At 37.4% G+C, this 25,131-nt stretch overlaps 1 protein-coding gene across 5 annotated transcripts in view; it reads right to left on the bottom strand.

Moving 5' to 3' along the window:
• The window catches only part of klhl4 (kelch-like family member 4), a 37,499-nt gene extending 12,791 nt beyond the window's left edge, over positions 1-24,708 (bottom strand). The window contains exons 1-5 of one of the 5 annotated variants that reach the window (XM_047354400.1): positions 24,571-24,676; positions 18,785-19,277; positions 7,097-7,264; positions 4,461-4,597; positions 2,142-2,338 (exon numbers count right to left, since the gene is read on the bottom strand). In XM_047354400.1, the coding sequence (XP_047210356.1) occupies positions 2,142-2,338; positions 4,461-4,597; positions 7,097-7,264; positions 18,785-19,242 (960 nt within the window). In that variant the 5' untranslated portion in view covers positions 19,243-19,277; positions 24,571-24,676. Of the gene's footprint in view, positions 1-2,141; positions 2,339-4,460; positions 4,598-7,096; positions 7,265-18,784; positions 19,420-24,570 lie in introns of those variants that run through there. The other 4 variants (XM_047354403.1, XM_047354399.1, XM_047354401.1 and 1 more) reach the window with 4 other exon arrangements.
• Between the last annotated feature and the right edge of the window lie 423 nt (positions 24,709-25,131).

Below are 25,131 nucleotides of genomic sequence, written 5' to 3'. Positions count from 1 at the left end.
AAGATTAAAACAGAAATATATATTTATATCTAATGAATTGAATACTCTCTTCTTTTTATTATTTTGTTGCACTAATTTATATGTCTAGTTACTTTTTGGCCGTGTAATTATTTTGTTGAGTGATTTATTTATTTCTGTATCTGTTCTTAATTATGGCAAGATTTGTCCTCTACATGTTCCAGCCATAATCTGATTCTGATTCTGATAATATTGGGATCATTTTACATAATTTGCACTCCCTCACTGCATTACAAGTACTTTAAAGTCAGAAAAGGTTTGTAACACTCACATATATTTAATTAATAAAGGCTTGGTGTGTTGTCCAAAGCAACACTGACCACACACAGACCAGCAGCAACAGCAGTTCATGATTCCTGAAAGGTCTGTTAATAATACACAGGGCTGGTGGTTGTTTTATTTGTGCCTCTGTATCTTAATGGTTTCAAACCTTAAAATATTACTCTGAATAAAGAATGTATTGCTTCTTTTGGCACAGGCAGCTGTTGATAAAGTTAAAGTTAATCAAAAGTATGAGCTTTAGACTATTTTAAACAGATATTTTTAAAAAAACGTCTTCACAGCAATCCATGCAAAAGTTCCTGGTAAATGGAAAAGTACTACCTCCCTACCAGGCCATTATTCTGCTGTATATTTCTAACCTGGTAATTTGTTTTTGCCCTGGTAAATGCAACTGAAAAGCAGGGGGAATAATAGATCCTGGAAATTACTCTGTTTCCTTTAAAAAAGTTCCAGTAGTGGAAACCTGCTTTAAGACTTTTAGTTGTTTTGTCCGTTTAGTTTGGGAAAACATGTCTTTGCAATTGTGCTTTTTCTGTCTTGAGCTGTGAGGTGTTGTATAACATAACACTGGAAAAAACTCATCTCAATGCTTCACCTGGCCTGTCTGTTGTGTTCCTTGGTCTTCCTGATGTTTTTGTTCACTAATGTTCTCTAAAAAAAACTTTGTGCCCATCCGTTATAGTGAGATCCAAATACAGACAGGTGAGCTCTGCACACTTTTGAAGGCAATCCATTGGATTTTATTTAGAGTTGTCAGAGTTTAAGAGGCTGACTATATATGCATGCTATACCCCATTTCTCCCTTTGCTCTCACCTCACAATCATACTTTACTTTTTGCTGGTTAATCAAAAACATAAATAACAAAATAAAATGAAGTTCAAGGTTTGAACATGACAAAGTTTGAAAGGAAGTATTAATGCTTTTGCAAAGCAGTGAGTATATGATTACAATCTGAGGCTATAAGCAAAAACTGTGTGCTCGTGTTATGCTCTTAAATGCAGATAAATGATAAAATATCGAACACCACATTTGCACGTTTTCTGTCATAAATATGACATTGTTTCATAAAGGAAGGATGTTAGAGGCTTGGCTGCCTTCGCTCAAACAGGGAAACAGAGCTTATCAAAACACAACTCGGTCCACTCAGAATGCAGAGGATGGTGTAACCAGGAAGTCCACAGCTCTCCCTGCTCATTACTGAAGTGATTGAACAGGAAGCTGGACATCTTGTGCAGTTTGATGATTAGATTAACTTCCTGGTCTCAGATGGAGGCTATGTAAACCAAGTGAGCAGATGTCCTTTAGGAGATAACGCCTGCATCACTCTATCACTTCTGCATGGAAGAAATTGAAAAAGAAAACTGATATGTGGCTGAATCTTAATCCAGTCCAAATATTACTTGCAGAGCGAAATAGAAATGGCTCATATGACAGTGCAGCTCTGGCAGCATACAACTCAATTACATAAAGTTAAAGCGTGAAATTATTCCATTCCTATTATACTCACACATCCAACACCATCCGCTTAAATTATGAAATGTAAATAACCAAGGTACCAATATTTACAGAAAATGGCAGAATATTTAAATTAGCTTATCTAAAACCAAATCCATTTGCATCATGAAGTCTGCATACAGAAATCAATTATGTATAATGTGGCGGACTTTAGTTTTAATGTTTAAAAAAACTAAATATTTGGTTTATTTACAACATTGAACATTGGTTTATGGTTTTTATTGTTGTCCATGTGTGTGAGTGTATCCCTGCAGTGAAGATCCATATTGCAAAATAAATCCTTTAGTTCACCACAAATGTGACCTGGCTCTGTTTACTGTCCTACCATGGTGTAGTTATGAGCCACGTTCAGCAGGTCCACACAGCCCTGGGCGTCCGCAAAGGATCTTATTCCAAGGCAGTTGGAAGGATGAAGCTGCTTCATGAGGAAGCTGCAGCAAACCTGGATGACTTGTGAAAGCTGGAGGAGGCATGCTGCCGCCAATAAACTCTCAATGGTCTCCTCTTTCAGCTCAAGGACACCTGTAATGTCATGGCAAAAAATTAGCATCATATGTCGTTACAGAATATTTTTACAACAGATCAGAATACTGGTGGAAGCAGTTTAAATAAAATAAATAGGCACATGACCTTATGATGCCAAATATACAGTTAAAACAGATATTTGCCTACACTGTATGTCAAAGACACATTATGTTCTCACTATCTGACTAAGATAAGTCAAGATTACCAAAAGTATTCCTATTTCCTAAACGTCAGAATTATGACAAAGAATTATGTTATTTTTTTTTTCTTATTCAGAGGTTTGCATACACTCAGATTACTTTGCTTTTACATAATTTGGGAAAGCGGATACACTGATGTCATGGCTTTGTAAGCTTTTAGAGCTACTTTTTTGAGCTACTTTGAGGCACATCTGTGGATGTATTATCTGTGGACAACACCTCACATATACTGCTTCATTTTGTGAGGTCATAAAAAAGGGAGAAATTTAATATACCTTTGGGGCTGATAAAGTATATTTAAACTGAATTGTAATCAAATCAGGAAGACAACAGTGGACCTCCACAATCTGGTTCATTCCTGGGTATATTTTTTTCAGAAAGCTGAAGATGTTACATTCAAGCAATCATTTTCAAGTATAAACACAATAGAAAGATCCAGCAATCACATTGGTCAGAAAGGAAATGGGGTCTGTGTCCCAGAGATGAATATGTTGTTGGTGTGAAATGCATGTTTCAACCACAGAACAAGAGCCTAACACCCTTTAAAGATGCTGGCTGAAGTTCATAAGAGAGAGTCATCATACACAGTGAAATAAGCCTTGTACTGACATGGGTTAAAGGGCCACTCAGAAAGGAAGAAGGCGGTAATCCAAAAGAAACATAAAAAGTAAGATTAAAGTTTGAAAATGCATTTGAAAATAAGGCTTTAATATTTGGAAACATGTTTTGTGGACTGAAGAAACTAAAATTAAAATGTTTGGTCATTAGGAGGAAAAAGGGGCAAACTTGCAAGCCTAAGAACACCATCTCAACTGCACAGCTGTGGCAACATCATATTGAGTGTATATTTTGCTCAGGAACAACTGGTGCTCTTCATAAAATAGATGCTATTATGAGGAAAGAAGACTGTGTGAAATATTATAGCACCACCTTAAGACATCTGCCTGGAAGTTAAATCTTGTCCATCAAATTAGTTAAAAGGTAGCTTAAAGTAAAAAAAAAGTCAACGTTTTGGAGTGGCCATAACAAATAACTGATCACAGTCCTATAAATCATTTGTAAACAGCTGAAAATGTGTGTGGGATTGAGATGGTTATACAAGGTAATGCTACCAAATACAAACAAAATGTGGGTAAACTATGAATTTGAAGAATGTTTAAAATAATATTATCTCTATCATTATTCTGGCAGTTAGCAAAAAGAAGAATTGTTGTAATCTAAAGTGACTTAAAACAGGAGATTTAGTTAGGATTTTTTTGTCTGGATTAATGCAGGACAATGAGGAAAAGGGTGATGTGTCTTGTGTTTATATTTATTGGGTATGTAAATATCCGGTTCAACTGTACAATTTTAATACTGGTGGTTTTGACACCCCTATCACTATAACAATTTAGTACTTTTGTCAAAGCCATGCATTAGATAAATACATTGCTGATTATATTTTACAGATTTCCAGTGAAAAGCCTGTTAAAGTGTGTTTTAATGGTGACAAGAACACAGAAGCTTAATGTAATAATTATGCCAGAATTAATTTGATACATTAAGCCAATGTTTACTTTTTTGTTAAAGACATCCAATCAAAAGTGGAATTTTGAAACCAGACTTTTCTTGCAATTACATTTCTGTATCGGCCTTAAATGCTTAAAAAACATCCCTGTTTTGGATGTTTGGACATTTAGTTCATTCTAGACAATGTGATGTTCACTTTCTTCTTTAATGTTGAAAAAGTTATTTTCAACACATTGCAGAGGATTTATTAAAGACCATTTGTTTGGCAAAAAAAAATACTTAATGTCGAAGTGGTTCCCAATCTACAAGCCCAATGATAAATTGCCTCATTGATTAATTTTAATCATTCAGGATTACAGAGGTCTCATAACTGTATACAAAAGCCAGTGAATTCCTTTATAGGCACTCACCAGTGTAGGCGAAATGAACCAGGGATCTGAGGGCCTCAGGATCCACTCCCTCCATCTTTATCTCCTCTTGCTTTGCCTCTCTCACATCGCTGGTAAACATAGCAGCAAAGTAGTCGGAAACCGCACTTAAGACAAGTCTGCCATGAGGGGGAAAGAATGCATTAAGCACACTCTTTTTCATTGGTTTACATGTCTACTGGGATATTTGTATGGGGTATAATTTAAACGTACCTTTGCACTTTAAATAGAAGCAAATCTTTAGAGTTTATTTTATCATCTTCTGCTGCCAAAGTAATTACTTTATATCATGTAGCTGCTGTCCGGTGTTTCCTGCTTTGCTGATGCAATTTTACGCCTTTCAAGGTCACTGCAAAATTCGCTTAGACTATGTCAGACTACTTTGTCCATAAGTTATTACATTACATTATCCCAACAGCAATAGTTATTTGTGCAATCAGATATAGTGCCTTGCAATAGTATTTAGTCAAAGTTTTCCATATTTTGTCACCTTACACTATAAACTTAAATTGATATTTTATGTAAAATATATAAACATAATGTAGCACATAATTGTGAAAAGGAAGAAAAATAATCCTTCTATCCATCCATGCATCCATCCATGTTCTATACCCACTTATCCTTGCAGGGTGGATATCACCAGTGGTTATTGGGCAAGAGGCATTTGTAGTTGGCTGCAAAAGTTACACAGCAAACATGTTGATGAAGGACCTTTGGTCAGGTGAGACCAAAGATTAACTTTCCGGTACATTAAAAATGTTGCAAATTACCGTTAACAGATTATGCTTATGGCGAAACATAATGGCGGCAGCATCATGCTTTTCTTCAGTCGGGATAGGGATGCTGGTCAGAGTTGATAGGAAGATGGGTTGGGCTAAATAAAGTACATTCCTGAAAGAAAACCTGCAGGGGGTGGAGGTCTGCCAGCAAGTAGGACAACAGCCCTAAACATACAGGAAGAGTGAAAATGGAATGGTTTATATCAAAAAGAGTAAATATGTTAAAACAGCTAAGTTAAAGTCCAGATCTAAATCCAACTGAGAATCTGTGGCAAAACCTCAAAAAACACCTTTAACAGATTATCTTCAGTCTGTCTGACTGAACCTTGGGTGTTTTGCTGATAGAGACATACCCCCGAAAGACTTGCAGATGTAACTGCAGCAAAAGGTGCACAAATAATTGACTAAAGGGTGCTGAATACAAATCCATGGCACACGCTTTATAATTTTGAAAAATATGAATCCCTTGAATTCCATTTCAGAATTATGCACTACACTGTACTGGTCAATCACATTAAATCCCAATGAAATTAGTTTGTGGTGGTGACATGGCTCAATGTGAAAAGGTCAAAGGGATAAGACTTGATAACACTCTTGCAAAGCACTGTATTCATTTCACAATTCTGACTTTTATGTCTACTCATTTTTATTACAGACAGCTGGAAAGGCATTACAATAAAATTGTAGCCTCTGGAAACAATGTTTTGAGTCCTAAATTGTAACTTGACATTTATGCTTTCTTAAGCACAATGCATGGATGAACTGGTGCAGAAAACCGGTTGAAGAAAAGGGCTGTTTTTGTCTGTTTGGATGAGCAAACAAAATATGAAATAACATTTGGGCTAATCCACTCAGGAAGAGGCCTTCGCCATTCAGAGGACATCATGTGATCTGTTCACTTCAGTTACTACAATTGCAGCCAGCTTGTTAGGACCCAGTGGACAAATATTGACACCTCTGCAGTGAAGTACCATTTTTCTTTGGATCAGATGGAATACAAATTGACAGAGCACATACTTAGATCACAGTAGCATATAAATTTAGAAACAAGCCAGTGAATAAGAAGTTTGAATGTTAGTTACTTAGGGATGGACCAGGAAATTGGGGGTGATCTGAACTGATTAATCTTGAGCTTGGTCGACTGGTCAGATCATTTAAAAATCGTATATTTTTCTTTTCATTGAACACACCATGCTAAGTTGCACCAACCACAACACTTATTGGTATTCCAGTTGTTACTGTGAGAAGAAGCTATTCTCGGTGTCAGTCAAAGTGTTCAAAATAAAGCTAAAGGAAGCACAAATGCTGCAAGAAGCAGTTTAAAAGGAGAGTTTATTTTCTAGGGAGGCATTTTGGCTGATCATTTAGGCTACTACAACAAAGAGCGAGACCTCAGCGAATGCTCCATCACCATTTTGTATATTTGCAGTGTTGGACATTTTTTAATGACAAAACATATATATAGACTGTTATAAACAGATTATTATTATTAACAGACTGTTATTAACAGTCAATATATATATATATTGAAATTGAACTTGGCTAAAATTGGTATCAGCAGGTCAAAGCTTTATAAAAACTGAAAATCAAGAATTGGTCACAAATCTTTGATCAATGCATTTGTACATTAATTATATATATATGCATAGCATTTCAGACATCAAACAGTTACTCATTGGAATGATCCAAATGTGTTGCAAACAGAGATCCAGACCAAAGCTTTTATGCCTCCACCACTAGTTTGATGAACCTCAGAGAGAGGAGCAGATTCACCTCTAATCTATAGCAGATGCAGGACTAATTAATGAAATGAATGCAGGCAGAAGCACAAACACCAACCTATGAGCTGGTATCTTGTGATCCCCTGCTATCAGCAGTACGTCACACAGCTGCTTGTGCTGGAGGTAGGTCTCCATTTTACGGAACGTCTGCTCTGCATGATTTGCGGCCTGAAAAAATTCATCGGAGGAGTTGGTGTTCATTCTGGACAAATTGCTTAAAACCAACCTGTGGAAAATAAAACACAAAGGAAAGAGAGATTCATTGCATCAGACTTCCTGATTTTCCTGATGTAACATCACATGAATGGAAAACTGAGAAGATGACATCAGATCTGTTGAATTTAGAAAGCACTTCAATGAATCTTTTAATAATTTTTGTAGGCACTAATGGCCTTTATTTATGACATATTTTTTTCAAAAGTGAGTTGACAGGAAATAGGGTGGAGAGAGGGGGAAGGACATGCACTAAGTTTCAACAGCCGGGACTCGAACTCGCAACAGCATGCGTCAAGCACTAAGGCATCTGCATATGGGTCGCGCACTTTTCTACCGTGCCACTGCCACACCCTATCATAATCAATCTTGAGAGACATATAAGAATAAGGACAAAATAATTCTGATATTTTGATTTAGAGCAATTAGTTAGACAAATAATTTATCCAGTCTGAGGATCAACAAGAAGCCAGTAGCTGTACACATTTAGATAAGAAACAAAGAAGCTTATTTTCACACGACACCCCGAATCCTTTTCCCTGCAGCACCAATCTATCTTTCATGCCGTGCTAAGCTGAAACTAAAACTGTTATATAAAAACTCTGTACATGAGAAGATAGCTAAGTGCATCGTCCAATGAGGCAAGAAAGCTCCCTATCCTTGCACCAGCATCCAGACAGAATGTAAAACCCTATTTGCGGTTCCCGTGTGCATCTGCAACACGTTTGTGTGAATGTGTGCCTTCCATAGAAACAGGGACTTAACAAGCAAACCAGTCTGTCCCTCACAGCATTGTGGTGAGGCTGAGTGTCCCAGTCCCATAAGGCTGCTAGATTACACGCTGTTTTACAGGCATCCGAGTAATCCCTCACACTGATGGCAAATAATGCATCCCCGTCACTCCGGTGTCCTTCACAAAGAAAGTGTGTTCATTGACATTTCAGGTTGTTTGCTAAGCTACAGAAACAACCAAGCTGTCTCTGCAGGAGAATTTACCATCATCTCATGGACTTTCTGCTGTGCAAATACGGAGACCATCAAAGAGAAATATAAATTTTGCTATTTAAAGCAACACATTGCAGCCATATTTATTGCCTCTCATGCACTGACATGAAAGCTGTTTTAACTGGTTAAATTACAAATGTATCAATACAAATAAACTGCAAATCCAAACTGTAATGCTTGGCTGCATAAAGTATTGGCACACACCGAGATTTATACAGCAGTAAAGATGGAGTGGTTAGGGCTCCTATTGATGTCCCGTTTAACATGCTGTCTCAAAGCTTTGCATCATACATTGAAAATATTTTTCTTTGTTTACCAAAGGCAATGATATCATCCCCCTGGGAATGGTTTATGTTGTTCTGCAGCCATTGCAGTATCCTATAGTCTAATCTTTATTGGGTGACTTTATGCTAAATCCAAAAGTAATTTATTGCCATGTCTCTGTATTCCCCACTGACTTTAGAGTCTCACAAAGGAACACCAAACAAGACTGAATAAGCAATTGGGCCATAAAACTGAGATCCATCGCTTTTCTATTGGCTCCACGGCATGCTGTAGGGGTTTTTCATGACTACCAATCTCTCCGACACTAATTGCTTTGGTACCACATTCAGGGGAGCTGTAAATTTGCGCCGAGGTGTATATTGTGCTCCTAGTAGTGAGGTGCACATCACAGGTATAGCCCAATTTTATTAAGGCACTAAAACCCCAAAACACCTTGCCATGGAGTTACTGCTGTGGGGACAGTGCTGCTCAAGCACATAACCATATTACTAAGCAATTCCCAGGAAACCTGAATACTCATAAAATAGTTAACTTGCTATGTATAAGCAAAAATAATAAATAAAAAGATCTAAAGAATTTGAACCATAGAAGTCATACTTTATTTGTTATCGCACATTATCTCAGAGAAGATTTCATGCAAACAGTGCATGTCACCTAAAAAACTGCCATTTGGTCTTCACACCTTTTAGTACTTTCTCACCATATTGTTACTAATTGCCGCAAAAGATGCTGATATAACACTGCATATTTCAAGTTTTGCAAGTGAGGAAGATGCTTTGCAGTATTTTACACTTTCTCAAGACGAGAAACCTCTTTAAAATCTCCTCTGTAAAAGCACTATATGCCAATTCTACCACAAGATTCAAACAAAGCCAATGCACAGGTTTAATAACACATTAGGTTATTGAGATTTTGTAGGTTTAATAATAATATGTCCCTTTGTCAGCCAAGATTCCTGAAAATGTTGGAGTTGTTGCTAAAAATCCCAGTCTAGTTCCAACCAGTATCAGCTCCATCCTTCTACAAGAGGGAAAGTCATGCCTGGCGGGGCCAAATGGGAAGTGTATCTTTCAAAAGGGATTATAACAGCTATTTTCCCTAAAGCCTGCTAAGCAGCTTCAGCTGGGTTGAGAATCCAAAAATTCCTAAAGAACTTCTTGCACCATGCGCCAAGTCTGTGTCTTTCATGAGATCTTTCAGCCTCTGTACTTTGACAGTCACTGTTCTGCATTTGGGTTGAGAGACAAACTCACTGACTGCAGTAACTTGATCTGTGGAGCAAGACTCAGATGAATGCTCATGATTCATATACACACCAAAACACATTAGTGTTTTTCTCTGTAATTGGCCTATTAACATGAAATTTATGCCAGATGTCAATGAGTACCCTAGAAATCAAAACACAAAAGTAGTAATGAAGTTATGGGTAGTTATGTGGGTTGGCACAGTGAATAAGTGCTTAGTACTTTTTTTTAATAAAAAAGAACTAATGCCTGGCTCACACAGCAAGGATTTTATGACAATTTATGCCCCGATCTTCCCCTTCCAACAAGCCCTGATTATCGTGATGACTCTTGAGATAATCTTGAGATATTCCTGCTGTGTGTGGTGTGTTAAGTGTGAGCTAGTCAGATCGGAAGGACGTCGGGACCGCTCCAACCTCAAATTGGGGATATTCAACATGTTGGATTGTCTTGACCCAATATCCTACAGAGTTGGGTGTTCCCTGAGGACAGATGAGCATGCAACCTGTTGAATGAGACGTCTAATCAATCAAAAAGCGATGTGACAGAAATATGGAAGGGAATTACTATACAATTGCATTTAGGATTGCTGTCTTATTTTAAAATACCCCATCTTATATCTTTTCATTTTTTTAACAAGAATTTATTCATGCATTTCTCTATTCATCCTTCCTTCAATCATATGTATGCTGCCAGTGCCATTTCCTAAAAGATAGGCCCACACTATGGTGTTCTCATCTCCAAACTTCAATGTTGGTATAGTGTTTTTGGCGTAATGTGCAATGCCATTACTTTTCCAAACATGTTGTATGCAAAGACAGCCAAAGAGTTAAACCTTGGTCTTGTCTGATCACGCTATATTCTCCCAGCATTTCATTAGCTTGTCCAAATTTAGGCAGCAATTGTCAAACAAGCTCCAACCTGCTTTGTAATTATGGATGGAGTCTTGACCAATGAGCAGGAATTAAGGTCATAGGGTCCATGGAAAAGCTGTACATCCTTTCCAGGTCTTTCTGAAACTCTATGTATGGTACTACTCTGGGTATTGTTGATTCTTCTTTAGAAACCTTGCAAGGAGTAGCTGGTCATAGCTGGTCACTTATGGATTTTGGCCCCCAATTAATTGCCTGCCTGCCTGCCTGCCTGCCTGCCTGCCTGCCTGCCTGCCTACCTGCCTGCCTGCCTGCCTGCCTGCCTGCCTGCCTGCCTGCCTGCCTGCCTGCCTGCCTGCCTGCCTGCCTGCCTGCCTGCCTGCCTGCCTGCCTGCCTACCTGCCTGCCTGCCTGCCTGCCTGCCTGCCTGCCTGCCTGCCTGCCAGCCAGCCAGCCAGCCATAGGGATGGGGATGACTGTCTTCACAAAGACAGAAAGACTCTGGAATGTGTGCGCTGGGGGTTTGGAGGCGTTCTGTAAAGGAAAATGTGGGGATCTTAGCAGAAAGCTCCTTGCTACTGGCAGGTTAACTTGCATAGAACATGAGTCTGTCATCACTATTAGACTGTTAGAGTTAGTGCATAAACACATTAATATGCAGTGTTATAGCTCAAGTCACACATACAGTTTATACTGTATATGAGCATATGTTTTAGCGTTTCATTTTATTATTTGAAAGCTTACATCAAGGCTAAATGAATCAATATTTTAAATTAATAATCCCTGTACACAGATATTAATTAAGAAAGGGCTGCAAAATAAAGCAACACAAGACAAAAACATTCAAAAAAATCCAGGAAGGAAACTGGAAGGCTAAAACATTTTCCTCTGTTAAGGAAATTTTGCATAGTATTGTGTAGAGTTACATCAGTCCCCTAAAAAAATTCAAAAGTGCTTTTAGAGTTCAAAGGAAATTGTAAATGTCATGAATTAATTTAATTATATATTAATATTCAAAATGAGATCAGTTGTTAGTACTATTGATGTTCTAATTACAAGATCCTCATTTATTTTACCAGACACACATAAAAAAACAGATAAATCTTAAACAAAAACATATGCTTGCTGGGTATTGGACCCAAGCATCACTATCTATTTACTGTGTCTTTGCCTTTTTTAGGTATTAAGTTGTGTAAATACTTTCTAAAAATTCAGTCATTTATTTAACATTTTCATTTTTTGTGGAATAGTGTCACAGAATTGTTGGAATCATATATATAATTGTGCCTATCCTCCAATTTCTACATAGGAAATAAATAATGATTAATATGCTAAACCAAGTGGATATTTTCTGATAGCTGTTGAAGATATAGCGACATTTTTATTCTTCTCTTTCACGTTATGTGCTTAACATCCTCATCCTGGCCTCCTGACTTTATTTCTAGGGTGCCTCAGGACGCTGTTTAAATAATTTCATGGCCCCTACTAATAAATGAATAGAAAGCTGTGTCACAGATTACTTTCTTTGAATTAGTTTCAGTTTGGGAAGAAATTGACTCATCCATATTTGAACAGAAAACCGAAGGATGTGTCCAGCATTAATGTGGCTGCATTTCCTTTCACCACTGTTTAAAGATTTGTTTCAGAAAGACAAGAACATTTTTCACATTTTTCTTAATCTTTAGCTTTCTTGTATGCTTACTTGGGAAAAAAATCACCTGTGGAGATTCTATTTAAGATTAGAACAAATAAAGTGACATTTATAAGTCATAGCATTTTAAGGTGGATGTGTCACACATAAGCCATTTGCGTCTTGTGGCATTTTGATCATTCAACAAACACCTGAATTACTGTCGTTGACAAGAGGAGAGGTGGTAGTATTTCTTTTTCCAAGGCGGTAGACTGGGAATTGGGATATCATTCAAACTAACAGCACGCTGAGTCAAGTCTCTGTTAGTGTTTATGCGTGAGAGGTCAGGGTTTCTATTCCACTCAGGTTAACTTTGGTCATATATTCTCTGTCAAACGTTGCAAAGAGGTTATTTGGATGAGAGTCATGAGGACACAACAAATATAGAGTTAATAGATATGGAGGAACACAAAAGGCAAGGTGGACTAAAACACAGGAGTTATTTACACCGCATTTCAGTTTATGTGCAGAATTAAAAAATACTGCTTAAATGGGGGGCTAATATATTCACTTGGAAGAGGAGGATAATATAAATCAATGTGATATCTAATGGAAAAGAAAGTAATTTTTTTTTGGGGGGGGGCATTAAAAAAAATTTGATTATTTGTAATTCAGAAACAGAATTACAAAAGCAGTATGTTTCTGTTTTTAATCCCCCAGCCATGGTTACAGATTGGTTACAAAATGTTTCAAAATAATATTTCCTTAAATATTATTTCAGTATTTCCTTAATAATATTTCTTTAAATATTATTTTAATAAATAAAGGCAGCTAATTAAACACAGTTGAGAGTTGGTCGTCCAGAAGGTTGGTTTTATTCAGCAAATCATTCTTTAAAATATTATTTTATTAAAATAATATTTTATCTGATCTTGCATTGTGAATGGTTGTCTAAAGGTACGCCAATTATTGCCTAAGTTAGTTCCAAGATTAACTTCACTTCACTTCCAGATTCTTCAAGATAATCCTTGGTTCTCAAACATAAATAACATTGCATGGTAATGTTGCATCACTCTTTTGGTCATGATTTCAACCATCTTGGATCAACTTGTTTATATTGTACATAGCCCATTAGTCTTCCTTATTCTTTAATTCTGCTTGGTAGTTTAGTTGGATTGTTTTAGCATGGTGAAGTTTGTTGATTGAAATATGTTTGACTTTGGGTTGACTTATTTTTGTTAATAAATTCTTGTATTTTAAGAAGTCAGTCAGTCAGTCATTTTCTACCACTTATTCCATAGTGGGTCGCGGGGGAGCTGGTGCCTATCTCCAGCAGTCTATGGGCGAGAGGCAGGGTACACCCTGGACAGGTCGCCAGTCCATCACAGGGCAACACACAAACAACCACACACACACACTCATTCATACACCTAAGGGCAATTTAGAGTTACCAATTAACCTAACAGGCATGTCTTTGGACTGTGGGAGGAAGCCGGAGTACCCAGTGAGAACCCACGCATGCACGGGGAGAACATGCAAACTCCATGCAGAAAGACCCCAGGTTGGGAATTGAACCCAGGACCTTCTTGCTGCAAGGCAACAGTGCTACCAACTGCGCGAAATCTTGTGAATTCATTCCGTATGTGTGCAGAGTTTTGCTGTTCAATAATGTCAGAGCTTGGCTCATCCCTTTCGATTGTGTCCAAATACCACCGCCCTATTGGGCTGGTATTCACAGGACAACCTTTTACAGACCGAAATATTATTAAATAAAATATTAAAATATTCATATTAAATATTAAATAATATATTCATATTCAGAATTACAACATTGTGGTATGCATACCTATTAAGGCCGCTTTAGTTTAATATCCCTAAATGGTATCTAGTGCAGCCAGTGCCTTCAAAAGTAAGGTAATAAGTAAATACAGCCCACTTGTCTGTAATTTGTTAGAGACAAGCAGCATCATCAGGACCCATGAACACAGCAGGCAAATCAGGGATAAAGTTGCAGAGAAGTTTGAAGCAGAGTTAACTGTAAAACGTCCAAGACATGGTTATCCGAACTGACAGCCCGTGAGCATTAATCAGAGAAGCAGCCAAGAAGCCTTTGGTTGCTCTGGAGGAGCCGTAGAGATCCACAACTCAGGTGGGGAAAAGATTTTGTCAGTACAACAATGAGTCAGAAACTTAATAATCTGGCCTTTATGAAAGATTGAGAAGAAGACACCATTCTTTAAAGAACGTAAAAAGGTGTCCCATTTACAGTTTGTCACAAGCCATGTAGGAGATCCAGCAATCATGTTGGAGACCAAAATATAACTTTTTTAACCTTGTTGCTAAACATCAAGTGTGGATTTAAACTTATACTGCACTTAAATCCTGAGCACATCCTTCCCACTGATGAACCATGGTAGTTCCAGCAGCATTATGCTGTGAAGATGTGTTGTGAAGATGCTGTTCTTTGATGGGGGGAGCTAAATGCAGGGTGATGCTGGAGGAAAAGCTGTAAGATGCTGCAATAGACTTGGGATTGAAGTGGATGTTCACCTTTCAGCAGGACATCCATGATCAAGTCAGAACTCTAATAGAATGACAAAGATTAAAACATATTAATGTGTTAGAATTCTTCAGTCAATGTCCAGACCTAAATCCAATTGAGAATCAATATCAAGACTTGAAAATGTACTTGGTTTGTCATTGTTGTCACAATGACAGTAGTCACGGCAGCTTATGCACCACCTTGTTGAGCAGCCTGCAGTTGTGGTGCTGCATTATGGGGTATGTAGTGCTGTACTAGCAGACTACTAATAATAAATACATGAAATTATGTCATGGGCCAGACAAAATTGTACACTTGTATTTGTAAACTCATGTTCTCAGACAGTCACCATCCAATGAGACTAAGCCTGAGCTCTTTTGAAAAGAACAATGGATAAAAATTTCTGTTTCTAGATGTGCAAAGCTTATAGAGACAGTGCCCGAAAGATTTGCCACTTTAATTCTGCTGAAAATGTTTGTTTGACACAGCATTGACTCAGGATGTGTGACTACACGTTTTATTTTATTCAATGTATGATTTTATGAAATCACAATTATGAATACTTTGTGTTGGTCTATGACATGAAAATCCAATAAAAATATATATAATATGCATTTATAAGTTAACAAAATGTGGAAAAGTTCAAGGGAAAACTTTTGTAAGGCTCTGTCATGATGTCCATACAAAACTCAACTACATCACATACATGGTAAACATACAGGATTTTTGGTCAGTATTTCTTTTTGTTAGTCAGTGAATGCTTGCATCATCAAGCAAAGTTCTGCATTTAAAGTTGAATCTGAACTATTCCCACATTCTAATTAAGGGGCATCAATGACTAATAAGGAATCTTCATTGGTTTGATCAGTTAATTCAGCTTGATAGTAATTTGAAATATTAAAAACCCAAGTAGGAAGCCAGTTTGATGAAAAAAATTTTTAATATTGGTCGGATGGCTTATTTACAGCAACTGCATGAATGAAGATAATCATAAAGGCATACCCACATCAAAAGATGAGTGGCATATTTTCAAACTACAGCTGAACTTTTGTTTTTTTCAGACATGCAACAGAAGCAGTCTCTAGTATCAGCCTGAGATACTGTGACAAATAATGTGTCAGGGATTTATGATGTGAGACGTAATAGGGCCACCCAGCTGGTGGCGTAAATAAATGTACATATCTCAGTGCCATTCACATCTGCTTAGCTACAGATAAATGCATGAGCCATGATGTGTCACACAGTCACTGGTCTAATTTGGGCTTGCATCTAAAACATGGAGAGCTTGTACCAAAGATACAGTTACTGAGCGGCTGTTTTTCCATGAGGCGGGATCAGGATTAGAAAGTAGCTTGATGCAACACACAGCCATAGATGAACTGATTTGTGTCAACTTTTTCCTTATTTAAAGTTCTGAATGGTCCAAAATTATACAGCGGCTTTCAAATGTTGACACAACCCTGTTAAAATCTTGTGACATAATAAAATTAGACAACATAAAACCATTTTCAACACTTTCCCACCCTTACTGTGACATCTACCCTGTGCAGTTCAACAAAATAAACAAATTATTAGGGGTAAAAACATTAAAACTGAGGCTTTGTTGAATATTTTCATTTAATTTCAGCATTCAGTATCCTTTAGTGGAAGTCTTTCAGCACTCCACATCTTGACTTCATTATTTTCAGACAATGTCTTGCAAAAACTCTATAAGTTGTGAAAACATTTCTTACCCACGGCCCAATTAGGTCACTTTCCACATTTTATGTCAGATTTAGTTTTGTACTCTGTCTAGGCCATCTCAAAACTTTAGTTTTCTTCAGATGAAGTAATTTTATTGTTAATTTGGATATATATGCTTGTACTCTCTGTGATGCGGAAAATAAAATCCATTTTATCTTCAGTTTTCTAACAACTACCTGCAGGTCCTGGGTCAAAACTGAATAACAGAAACCCCAAGCCAGCTCTCCCGACTGATACCTTTGTACAGTGAAGTGTTTTTGATATTTTGTAACCTCTCTGCGAACTCTAGCTTTAGGATGGATCCAAATCAGAAGTAGTCTGGAATAAATCCTACAAGGATAGATGAACCTTTTGTGGTTATTCAGAACACTATAATTGATGTTAGGTGAATGCCCATAAATATTAAAAATGGAATAAATAAATTTAAGTACACTTGTGCAACCAGGTTATTGCAGCTTTTTTGTCCCTTTTACCCTCCTAACAGATTTGTTTTTGAGATTGATTATACGGGATGGTCTCAGGTTTATACATTACAAAATCCTGGAATTTTAACAGGGTTGTGTTCACGTTGAAATTCCAAACCTTCTGACAGGATAAAAAAATCTAATGAGAAATAAAACAATTTGGTATTTGGTAATTAAAATCCTAACACTGTTTCATTGCTAAATTAATATTGGTGTTGTAGAGAATACATAGCCCGAGGATGGATTTTATGATCCAATAGAACATAAATGTTTCAATAATTTAGCCTCACTGTCAAAATATGCTGGCCAACATGAACTCAAGGATCCTGAGAGTCAGAGAGCTACAGATTTTCACTATGAGGCACATCTTTTATGCATGCACTTTTCACACACAGGGACTCCAAAACATGAACATCTGCCAATTATGCCAACATGAAGAGAAGAATGTGGAGTTGATTCTAAAGCCGTATCTTAACTCAGAATAATTCATGCCCAGTTCAGGGAGCCCAACCATCTACTGCCTGTGGCATTCATTCAATCCACACTGACACATTTTTCACTGTAGAGCAAGAGACTACGCATTTGGAAATACACACTGAGCTCCATCTAAAACAAAGGGACAGGTTTACCATCATTGTTTGTTTCATCGCCAGGTGCATGGAAAAAAGGCACATGGGAATCAGCAGAGCTGAAGGACCAATCACCTCAGAATGTCAGGGACAAGATAAAAGGAGAGTTTGTCTTTTTATCTATCTTGTGAGGTGCTCTTAGTGTTCTGCTAGACAGTGTGCATGCAAACAGGCTGACACACGTACATCTGTAGCCCCTTTACTTCCTAGAAGAAGATGTAGGATCACAAGGAAAAGTGTAGAAGAAATACAGCATTTATAAGCAAAGGAAGAGATTTATCACAGCTAAATTGGTTTAGCATAACTAATGCTAAACCAAAAGTGGAGGGTTTTCACTCTGTCTGAAGCTGTATTAGCTCTTAGCACACAAACAGGGCACAGTTGTGTCTGACTATTTGGATAATTTATGTGATTTTACTACAGCCTCTTTTTATAGGTCCGAGACATGTTACATGATGCAATGAATCTTCCCCGCTATACACTTTTAACTCAATGGGAAAAATGCATTAGCGTGCCATGTGTAAAAAATTAAGTGCTCCAAGGAATAAAGCGAAGAAGTGCTCAGAGTGTGATCCAGTCCACAAAACCAAAAACAAGGAAGCAGAAAAGGCAAGACTATTTTCTCCATGAATAATTAAATAGGTGTTTTATTGGTTTACCCTGCTTAACATGCTGTGGACAATGAGGATGAGCTGTTCTCAGGTGAGCCGTGATGGGAGCAGACTAGCAAAAGGAAACTGAAAAAAATAGCTGTGCAGGTAATTCTAATTTAGCTTATTTAAAGGATCTCACTGCCATTTAGCACAAAAACGTTATAAAGCTGCAGGTATAGGATTTATATGACTTGACGAAGAAAATGCGAAGGTTTAGCGATATAAGCAATATCTACTGTTTAAGGAATTTTATCCTCATCAGCAAATCAAAACATTACTGTTTCCTAATTGTTTTAGGGTACAGATTTGTTTCTTAAGATACATTTTTTATTTAGAAACTTATCTGTTTCTTTAAACTGGAAAGCAAAATGAAACATCTCATAATTAGCTCTTTCCTTATTGTCATACACATTATAAAAGGACAAGTGAAGCATAGGAGTATCTGCCCCCAACCCTACACACATACCTGTCTCTGGCTTCCACCTCTGCAGGTTCCTCTGTGCTGCTTATCATATCCTCCTGGCCAGACTTTGTTTCCTCTTTCCTCATAGCGCTGGGAGAGGAAATGTTTTTTGGAGACTCCTCGTTGACCTGAAGGCCCTGGATGGTGTTTGGCTGAAGATGCCATGATTGATGACCTGTCCTGACGCAGACAGGTGTTGGCCCCGGCGTTTGCGACATGACGCTGTGTGCGGGGCTGTTGGTCTTCCGTAATCCTCCGATGCCCCTTTCTCGCGAGTGGCTCTTCAGCCGTCCCTGGACAGGTGTTCCTCTGTGGTCCAGGCCATCCTGCTGGATGTAGCCTCCCACACTGCCACCTCCACCACCACCACCAGCAGAACCTTGGGATGAATGGCTAAACCAGCGCCAGCGGAGCCTGAGGATCTGTTTCACATCAAACTCCTTCTTCCCTGACACAGACATCCTCTTCTGGGCTTGGAGACACAGGCAGTGGTATACTGAGTCCCCAAAAACATAGAGAGCAAAGAAGAGAAGAGCCTTGCTTTCAGTCTGCACTGATTACAGTGTGCCTCTTCTGTTCCGTCGCAGTCTCACTACTATCATAACCACCTATTTCTCCTTGTAAAACACCACCGTTGTTCTTTTGTTCTTTTTAGCGTAGATGGAAAGCTGCTCTCTGCAGCTTTTGTTCTTTTGCTTGAGACTACAACCCTCTCTCAAACTCTCCCTCCTGTCCTTCTCTTTCTCTCCTTCCCTCCTGTGCTGCTGCTGTTTCTGTTTGCTGCTGCTGTGCCACTGGAGCTGAGATAATGCACATGCATGATCTACCCTCCCTCCCTTTTGCCTCCTCTGTTTCGCTTTCTCCCTATCTCTCTCACTCTGCTTGTCTGTCCTGTGCACACAGTAACACACAGCACACACTCTCTGTCAGAAACAGACACATATATTCTGGAATCTCAATGAGAAGATCTTCCAAGCCCTTCCTAGACCCCTTGGCTTCAGCTCTGTGTGGGCAGCTGTAAGTTTCTGTATATTTGAGTGATAATGTGACGCCTGTTCCTGCTGCTAGGAGGAGGTGGCGTATCATGGAGCCAGGATGATGAGGTCACACCATAACAAACTAAATTGCTACCTGTTTAAGAAGTGACTGAGAATGAATCCTGAGAACAATTAACATAAGCTCATAATATATTAACATCTGTAGATGTATGTAGAGATGGGAACAATCTGATCAAATATTGGTATCGGACCTTTTTCGATTTGATGTCCTTTTTGGATCGGATGTCCGGTTGAGGCCATCAATCTGTCCACTAACTGGGTTAGTGGACATTGTGACCCTACAAGGACAACAGGGTAACCAAAATGGATGGATGGATGGATGGATGGATGGATGGATGGATGGATGGATGGATGGATGGATGGATGGATGGATGGATGGATGGATGGATGGATGGATGGATGGATGTCACCATTCTGCACAATATCTAACTTGCAAACATACTGTAGTTATGTCCTGTTGAATAATTAAGACCATTCACAGCAGAAACACTTTTTAGAAATTGGATTTTGTAAGTGGCTATAGGAGCTTTTTTTGGCCATTTTTCCAATATTTGTACCTCCATTTAAGCTAAAAAAGCAGGAGCCTTTTTAAGCTACTAGAAGTCCATTGTGCCCCCACCCTCTTCTTAGTCTCAGCAATCTATATACAGATTTAGCAACTCTGTAGCAAAATGTTAATAAGTTCTAGATCAATAAATATCAGCAATCAGCTGGATACCTTAAATTTGAAAATCCTAATAAAATTTCAACCCACAAATCTTGGATTGGAGCATTTCCAGATGCGTGCATGTTTGTTCACAAACAGAAAAGCTGTGAGACTGTGTCTTTCAAAAATTCACAGACATAAAGTCACACCGTCAAAGGCAAAGAGAAATTAATTTCACACCAGCACACATCTATGCAGTTAGCTAGCCACACATCACACAGAATCCCAGGGGGAGGAACATCTCAATGTGAGTTAGCCGTGCAGAAAAAATATTTTTATTCAGTCCCTTTCTTGAAAGCTCCAGCGATTACAAGTGAAAAACTACATAATGATGAACCTTCAAGGTTAGTAAGCTGCCTCTTTCACAGTCAGAGCATCAGATCACTATCTCAATTTCTTTTTGACATTTATCCGCAGCTGTAACTTAATACTGTACCATTGTACAAAACATAGACTCTGAGCTTCAAAGCAAAAAAACACAGAGGAAATAATGCACCGTTAACCTAATTAAGTGACATACTCTATCTCTCAATCATGACCAATTAATGAAAAAAAATGTATAAAGGTATACTTTGTTCTGAAAAAACTGTTACATTTCAATGTAATTCATATATTTAGTTTTGAACTTTTATCAAATCAGACTTTGGGTCCAGTCAAACTGAATTATGAAATAAATTGCGAACTGTAAAACCCTTTGAAACACAACAGTCCTCATTTCACCCACTAAATATTGCAGAACTCCTTGTCCAGAGGAAAAGCTGATACTAAAACAACTATCATTCGCCCACATCACTTAAAATAGCAGATTTGGACTCAAACAGCTATTATTCATTTCTATCCTTCAAAAACATGCATGCTCAATTAGAAAAAATTTACAAAACATAATTGTGACCTAAAAATTACATTTAAAATCTTCTACTCACAGACTACACATTTGTCTATTTTAATTGATTCTATGTTAAATAAATCTGGAGACTGAAGAGCGAATGTCAACACAAGACATTGAGTTGAGAGAATTGTTTTTTGTATGTCATATAACTAACTACAACTAAGTTATCTCTGCTTTTGTACATTTAAACTGAATACATGAGGCTACAAGAACAACTAAACTATAAATATGGTATACTATAATTATAATAAACAGCACAGATAATTAAACAAAATTAGTTGAGTGATTTCTTGTTTTAACTCTAAGGATATTTTTTGCCATGGCAAAAGAATTCATGCCTCTTCAAGTTGTCACATTTTTTAATGTTACAACCAAAAACTATATATATTTTTTGATTTTATCAAAACAAAGTAGCAAATAATTGGCAAGTTAAAAGAAAATGACGAATGATATACAAATGAAACATTTACAAATAAATATCAGAAAAGTATGCATATGTTTTCACCATTCTTCAGTCTGATATCCTCCAATAAGATACAGTGCAGAGGTCACCTACATCAGTAAGTATTGTGCCCCAGTGTTTAATTTAATGATTGTATAAATGTGGCTTTTCTGTGAGAGCCTCAAAGGTTTGTTAGAGAGCATTGATAGACAAACAGTATCACAAAGACAACAAACTCACTAGACAAGTCAGGGATTAAGTGATGTGTAATTATAAAGAAGGGTTAGGTTTTAAAACAATATTCTAATCTTTAAGCAGCTAACAGAACACTGTTCAATCTATTATTAAAAAAATAAAGAATTATAGCACAACTACAAACCTTAAAAAATATGATTGTCCATTTAAACTGACAGGAAGGGCAAAGAGAGCAATACTCAAAGAAAGCAAGAAGGCCCATGGAAACTCTGGGGCAGCTGTAGAGATTCACAGTTCATGTGGGAGAATACAGTATATCGACAGGACAACTACTAGTTGTAAACCCCAGAAATCTGATCATTAGGGAGTGTCAAGAAGAAAGATATTGTTAAAGAAAACCATAAAAAGTCTTCTTTGCAGTTTCACACAATTCATTTAGGGAACACAGTAACCATGGAAGAAGGTGATCTGGTCAGATATGACCAATATTAAACTTTGTGCCCTATATGCAAGGCTATATTTGGAGGAAAACTAAGATTATGATATATAGTAGTGGCAGGACCATGCTATTGGGTTGCTTTTTTAACCAGAGCTATGATTGAATGGTTTACATCAGTGGTGTTCAGAGTCAGTCCTCAATGTCCCACATCTTTTAGATTTTTCCCTGCTTTGAAACATCTAAATGAAATACATGACTAATTAATGATCCTCTACAGAGGTAAAACAAGTCCAGAGCTAAATCAAATTAAGAATCTGAAGAAGCACATGATGTTTACAAACACTCTGCATCCAGTTTGACTGAGCTTATACTATTTTGCCATAATATGCAGAATTTTCCATCTCTAGATGTGCAAAGTTGGAAAATGTATCCCTGCGAAATACATTGTACAAGATCAGTTTACAGATTGTGATTGTGACATAAAACATGAAAAAGTTCAAGGGGTATAAATATTTTTTCTAAAGCTCTGTAACAACAAAATATCAGTAGGAGTATGAAGATAAGCTGATGAATTTATAACCAAGACATCCATTATATCTTTGTCTATCTGTTTTTGCTGTTGGACATCAATAAACATTAAATGTAGTCCTCCTGAATTAGTTTTTGTCCAAAGGCCTGCTATGATTTTCTTCTTTTTTAAATACAGTAAAAATAAAATCAGCCTGTTTAAAATCATTGTTAAACAAAATGTGATTCTGAGCTGCACTTAGAACATTGTCAGAAATAATTTGTTTTAAAATGTAGGGGGTAAAAGTATTAATTCTGAAATCTCCCATTCTCTGTACATTTTACCAAAATCTCAACAACAATAATACAACACAAAGACCTACCAGCATATTAAAATGAATCCTGAAAGAAAGCACAATTAAACACTCCCTAGAAATCAAGTCTATCTGTTCCATCTTAAAAAGTCAATTGTAGGAACATATGACTTTACGTATAGTAAAAAGCTATTAAATAGTGTAAACTCTTCAATTATTTTCAAAGTCAAGGACACCATCTGCCTGCTCTACGCAAAACAGATGTGGTGCAAGATGTCAGGGTGGTTTGGTAAACCACATTATCATCCAATGTCTGCCTCCCCAGTGAATGTACCATTATGCCCGGATAGATATTCCTGGAACATGCACAGGTAGATGAGCTCTGCTTGCATCATAAGCCGTACGTATTACTTCAAAGAAATTGATTAAAAATACACCATTATTACTATATGCATGCTTTGCCACTACTGAAAGATATTTTGAAATGTGTTCCACTTTCAAATTCTCAGAAAGCATTATGATTATGTTTATTTTGCGCATCACTTACTGGGTTACACTTTGGAATGTTCTGATAATGTGTAAAATGCATAAAACATGAATGGAGTCCCCCTCCAACCTCAGCCACAACTGCATGATCCTAGTAAGATTACTGACTAAATCCTTCATGAGACGATGAAAAACAGACCTGTCAAAAGCACGTGATGTTCCATGCTTTGTTAGGTAAGGAGTAACAAGAAGTCACAGCTCTGCAGGTAACATCGTAGGAAAAAAACACCAACACCAAAGTGTTTATACAAAAGTATTCACCAAAACTCATAAAGTACTGCTATGTGCCCAGATCATCCATGATTTAATTATTCCAGCCCATTAGGTGTACATTTTATGATCTTATGAAGCATCTTAATCGAGTGGTATACATATAAAAAAGGAATGCTGTCATCTGCACACTAAAGAGGAAGCAATATTTATGAGATGTCTTAAATTATGTGAGAACAAACAGGCAATGGTAGCTTCTGGATCAATAGCAGCAACACATCCTGGCGTAATAAAGGCCATACCTCAGCACAAATCCTTACTGTTATAAAAAAGAAATAAATGATTAAAACTAAAAAGGCATCTGGGTAGGCTCGCTTTTGACACTATCGTTCTCTGTGATAACAGATAATAAATGTTAACTTACAACAAATATCTTTAAATAATTAAAAACATCAAATCACATTTAGTAATCTCCATTCTTACCCGTGAAACCTCCTTGTTCTATGCGCTCGCCAGTTTTCAGGCAATAAAACTAGTTGCTAGAATCAATGGCAAACAGATTCTTGGTCTTTTCCAACTCTTTCTTGTCCCACGTCCCTCCTACATGTTTGTCTTCAGCAGAGAGGAAAGGGGCACCTTCCTCTTTAAAAGGAAACTCCTTTTAGTTTCCTTCCTCTGCACTGGAAAAACAATAGCATTCAAAGAACCAGGAACTCTGGAAACACATCCTGTGTTCTAGGCAAAAACACTGCTTTCAAAAGAATTGCCCTCCAAACACTATTGTAAGCCGAACTTAAAATTGCTGCTTGACAGAACCACTGGAAATTAAACCAGGGTGTGCACCTTTTTCAAAAAAGGTGTGAATTATTATACAGTTAAAAGTGAAAGGATCATAACAGCTAAAAGGATTATTGCAAAGAATCAAACACTGAAATTATTTTTGATGGCTTATTAATAAGCAACCACTTCTGACCTCTTCCAGTGGTGGTGTTAACATTCTCCTAGACTCTGTCCGATTTGACTGCCAATCTGATAAAAATGGGA

Source organism: Girardinichthys multiradiatus, chromosome 23 (genome assembly GCF_021462225.1).
Source record: "Girardinichthys multiradiatus isolate DD_20200921_A chromosome 23, DD_fGirMul_XY1, whole genome shotgun sequence".
NCBI lineage: Eukaryota > Metazoa > Chordata > Actinopteri > Cyprinodontiformes > Goodeidae > Girardinichthys > Girardinichthys multiradiatus.
This window is presented reverse-complemented; position numbering and strand designations above follow the sequence as displayed.